The sequence below is a fragment of the Sinocyclocheilus grahami genome, unplaced genomic scaffold (genome assembly GCF_001515645.1).
Source record: "Sinocyclocheilus grahami isolate Dianchi unplaced genomic scaffold, SAMN03320097.WGS_v1.1 scaffold219.1, whole genome shotgun sequence".
In the NCBI taxonomy this organism is placed as follows: domain Eukaryota; kingdom Metazoa; phylum Chordata; class Actinopteri; order Cypriniformes; family Cyprinidae; genus Sinocyclocheilus; species Sinocyclocheilus grahami.
The window spans coordinates 462,690-467,270 of NW_015505398.1; the positions used below are offsets into that span (position 1 = coordinate 462,690).

General features: G+C 41.3%; 1 protein-coding gene across 1 annotated transcript; it reads left to right on the forward strand.

Annotated features, from left to right (window-relative positions):
* Positions 1–125: 125 nt before the first annotated feature.
* Positions 126–4,081, forward strand: LOC107596433 (insulin-like growth factor II). Its single transcript, XM_016287174.1, has 4 exons — positions 126–354; positions 649–781; positions 1,517–1,692; positions 2,544–4,081. The coding sequence occupies exons 1-4, from the start codon at positions 295–297 to the stop codon at positions 2,778–2,780; spliced, it is 606 nt and encodes a 201-aa protein (XP_016142660.1). The 5' UTR covers positions 126–294; the 3' UTR covers positions 2,781–4,081.
* Positions 4,082–4,581: the final 500 nt, after the last annotated feature.

The window sequence follows — 4,581 nt, forward strand, 5'->3', positions numbered from 1 at the left end:
TTGTTTCTTGATGATTTTGATCAGCGTATAAACAAGTTCAATAAAAAAAAAAAAAAAAAAAGATCCGATTCAAAAGAACCATTCGTTCACGAATCGGACATCGCTACTGGGCTGGGGGTGCGAGGGGCGGGTGTTGTTGGTATAAATTGCCTCTCACTACATATACATTGCCTGTCCTCTGAACTTTGAGACAGCCTCAAGCATCACTCAAAGAAATGCAACAGATTGGAAATTAAACAAAGCAACTCTTTAGTACAACAACTAGTAAACGTCGTTTTCCACAAACCGCCTAGCATGGATGATTACCACCTATTCTGTGCATCGTGCCGAAAAACGGGGAAAAAACAAACAACGGTAAGAGAAAGTGACAATGGCATGACTGAGGTTGCAGTATGCATTCGCATAGTTTCATCGTTTCTACGTAATTACAGTTGCATGCTTAGGGATATTCATGACGATATGTAAAACTTTTTGTATCACTGATAAAAGGATAATAGCGTCTCCACAGTTACTTTGAACTTGTTGTGTCACTCTGTGCTCGCGTGATTGAAATCAGCACAATCACACCAGTAACCTCTGTTAAACGATACGGGTTGACTACTTATCTATGAACTGACTCACACACTCAAATGTGTTTTCATTTCACAGATGCTCTCACTGATACTCTTCATTCTGTCATTGTTCATGGTCGCGTCCCCCGTAAGAACAGGGGAGACTCTTTGCGGTGGAGAACTAGTGGATACTCTTCAGTTCGTGTGTGGAGAAGATGGGTTTTTTATCGGTAAGTGTAACTCTGTCAGGACTTCTAAACATTTACATAGCTATTTGTCTTGTAGGAGTAGTCACAGTATGGCATTGTCATCTGTCTTGTCTTTCAAATTGCTGTTTGTATAGTTACATGTGCACTAATGACTGTCTCAATGAGGGTGTTTATTAAAGAGGAAACCTGCCTCTTACTGCTTTCTAGCAAGTATTAACAGTGAAAGCCATTCGTGCTGTTAATTGCTGTAAAATGTCAGTATTTTGGGGAAACAAGGAATTTGTGTCTGCAAGTTTAGTTGTTTGCAAAAGATCTCTCTCTCTCTCTCTCTCTCTCTCTCATGCCCCCATAGATTTTCTCAGATGATGGTGGACTTCCTCCTTTTGTACCTCTCCTGCTGTTCTATCTTTTATCTCTGTTTAGTAGGCAAATGGCAAGGTTAAAGGATCAATTTTGCGAGCTATTTACACATCCCTGGGAACACAAAGCAATATTTGTTTTTCTGTGTACTGTTCTTTGTGGTATTCTAAAGTCCTTATCAAATCGGTTAGTGCCAGAAATAAAAAGGGAGTCACAAAACAGGAAAGAAAGAAGGGATCTGTTGATGCAGTCTCCGATTTCAGAAATCCTAGGAACATGCCAGCAGCCACATGTGGGATTTGGTGAAATATAAACAATAGGGTGTGAATTGGTAGCGTTGGTCGCTTTCCAGGGGAACCCCGGAGTTGATCGCTTACCTTCTCTTCCCCCACCCAGGCAGGCCGAACAGATCAAACAGCCGCCGTCCTCAGAGTGGAATAGTGGAAGAATGCTGCTTTCGGAGCTGCGAGCTGCGTCTGCTGCAGCAGTACTGCGCAAAGCCCGTGAAGTCCGAGCGAGATGTTTCCTCCAGCTCGCTGCAGGCCTTCACAGTATCGCAGGCTCTTCACAAGGTACATGGAGCTGTTTATCTCCCCCTCCCCCAGTCGAAAGCCCAGCACAATGATTTTGCTGAACCCACAAACACAGACTCAGACTAGACAGGCTAGTCAGACACACGGCCTGTTTTTATCACGTCAAAATCAATATTAACCACGTCTCCACTCTCAGAATCGCTGAGCAATGTAGAAAATGGCAGAGATCATCAGAAAGCTGTAGACTGCATTAAAGATGATGTAGGAACAAGGCCGAGGGAGATAGTTAGTTACACAAACAAAAGCCCATGGTAACACCATAAAACTCTATTGGACAGCATGTGCAATGATGTCATTATTCCAAGCACCAAAACAAGTACAAGTGTTATGCCGCATTCTGGCAAAATTTTGTGCCATGTGCTCTTGGCATGGAAATATGTTAAGCATTGGCAAGACAGTTGGCCAGCTGGCCATGGCTTGGATTTGAAAATAACAAAAACAAACAACACAATTGTCAGCCCCACTTGAGAACAGTACGTTCACACTCGTAAGTCGAGGAGGGTATTGTTTCTCTCGCCCTTTTCAACAAATAAGAGTCTGACTTTGGTCAGTCTATTTGGGATGTGTTTAATGTACTGGGGTAAGAGTAGCCTATGTCCGTGACACATCCGATTTGAAGCCACCCCTTTGGCTTTGTTCATAATCATTTTGAAGTTTACATGCACGCATTTTTCAGACACTATTTACATTGCATTCAATATGCACATTTCATCAGTTCAACCCATGACCTTTCTGTTGGTAGCACGATGCTCTATTGTTTGAGCTACGGTGTTTCAAAATTTCAAAGTCAATGAATTACAGAATCTACAGCAAGTTCTTCTGTTTTGCAGGACATCCCAGGAGGGCCTCTTGGTGTGAAGTATTCCAAATATGAAGTATGGCAAAGAAAGCCTGCCCAGAGATTAAGGAGAGGGGTCCCATCCATCCTGCTTGCCAGAAAGTTTAGGAGGCAGGTGGAGAAAATCCAAGGCGAGGAGCAAGCCAGTTTCCACCGGCCCCTCATGACCCTTCCCAACAGACATCCTGCCATCCTTCCACACACTCAGATCAACACGTCCCACAAATGATGGCCACCTTTCCCAAATGGGAACAAAGAAGGGATTATAGCCAAGTCTTGGACAGTAGAGGCACTTTTTTCATGAGTCATACCACTCGCCCACCGTCTTTCTCAAATCCAGATTATGAACACTCTGTGTGTTATCAGCCTTCGAAACACTAGAAGTTAACGTTGAAAGTGAATGTAATGGGACAAGAGAGATGAATGCGGTCTTGATGAATATCATGGGGATGCCCAGAACTGATGCTGAGGAAGCTGCCACAACGCAAATGTCAAAAGTCTGCCGTCTGCAAAAGCATTTATGGTTCTGTCTTGCTTGCACCCTATTTTAGATGTCATATTTTATGGAATGAATTTATCGAGATTAGAGTCCTTTACCTGCACCTTTAAAATGCCACAACTGTGGCATAAAGACAGAAAAAAAGTAAGGAAAATGTTGGCTGGCTGTGCAAAGCCAAGGACTGATGTTAACAGCACTATTTTTATGGACTGCTAAATATGATAACATTATGGTGCTAACTTGGACTCAAAAGGAGTTTGCTAAAGAGTTTTTCCGTTTTAGGAAAAAAATAAGATTGTATTCAAAAGACAATTCAGTAAGACTGGTTGTTTGGAGATGAGCTCAACCAGGAAAAACTGTATCTGTTCTTGGCTGTTCAAGGTCCATAATCTGTGCCCTGGAGAATGAAGGTGAAGCCTTTGCTATCAAATGACATAGCATTGCAATGGAAGTCAGAAAACATCACAAAAATATCAATCTGATATCATATCTGAGGACTTCTGCAATCAAGTCATCTTGGACTTTGGGCAAGAGCAGTCTGACATGTTTTGAGGTGTCATATATTGTATCCATAACTTTCCAGTTTGAGTTTCTGCCATTTTATCTTTGCAAATCGTCTTCACTGTCATTTAGACAGTATTTTACACATATACACAAAAAATATCGAACAATCTTTTTAAAGGGAAAATCAGCAATATCCTCTTGCATATTTTCAACATACAATCATAGTATTCCAGTGCTTTTGCTTTAAAAAAAATACTTGAATATGTATGAATAGTCTCATAAAATGTTTTCATTGACCCTAGTATGACCGGTCTTGCAAATTGAGCCACCAAACATTCTTTAAGTAATGGCACTGTATCAAGGCGTTATTTATTTTGATGTAACCCATAAAATTCAGTCCCAAGATTACATGCACAACTGGTAGTTTTTTTGTATATTATCTTTTTTTTTAGTTGTTCTGCTTATGTAGATGCTATGTACCAAAAAATGTTATGTCTCTTTTTATAAGTAAAGTCAATGGAAGCTTCTAAAGTCGTCCTGACTCACTTTTCTGACTGACTCACTGACAAGCTTATTTTACTGCATGTTGCCTAATCTAAAATAGGTGGATGAGTCTATAGCTTTTGGAATGCATTTGGAGTGGCAAAACAAGTGCATATGTACACAGGCAGTGACCTGGCTGCCCTAAGGGAAGGGTGAAGGCTGGGGAACACTAACTCTTGATGATTTGCTGACTAACCTTGACGAAATGTCATAGGTCAGCTCAGAAACACGCAGACTCTGCATCACCTGTGCACCATGAAAAGCTGAGCCTCGTCTTCTGTGCCCTCAAGGTTTAGTTGTAGGTGTCCTCTCCAAACCTAAGTCTCATTTTCCAAGTCTCATTTTCTTTCCAAGGTCTGTTTTATGAAGATATTGCAATTGGAAGAATTTAGGAATCACAATGGATTAGTAAGTTCTTATCAACTGAAGTGTACAGATAGTGCAACCAGAATGGGAATGGTGTCTTGCAAGTGGGAAAACATGG

Excerpts from the sequence above, each read along its gene's own strand:
- LOC107596433 (XM_016287174.1), top strand. The coding sequence starts at position 295 with ATGGATGATTACCACCTATTCTGTGCATCGTGCCGAAAAACGGGGAAA. Across the intron at positions 355-648 it reads CGGGGAAAAAACAAACAACG|ATGCTCTCACTGATACTCTT; the intron begins GTAAGAGAAAGT and ends TTCATTTCACAG. Across the intron at positions 782-1,516 it reads AGAAGATGGGTTTTTTATCG|GCAGGCCGAACAGATCAAAC; the intron begins GTAAGTGTAACT and ends TCCCCCACCCAG.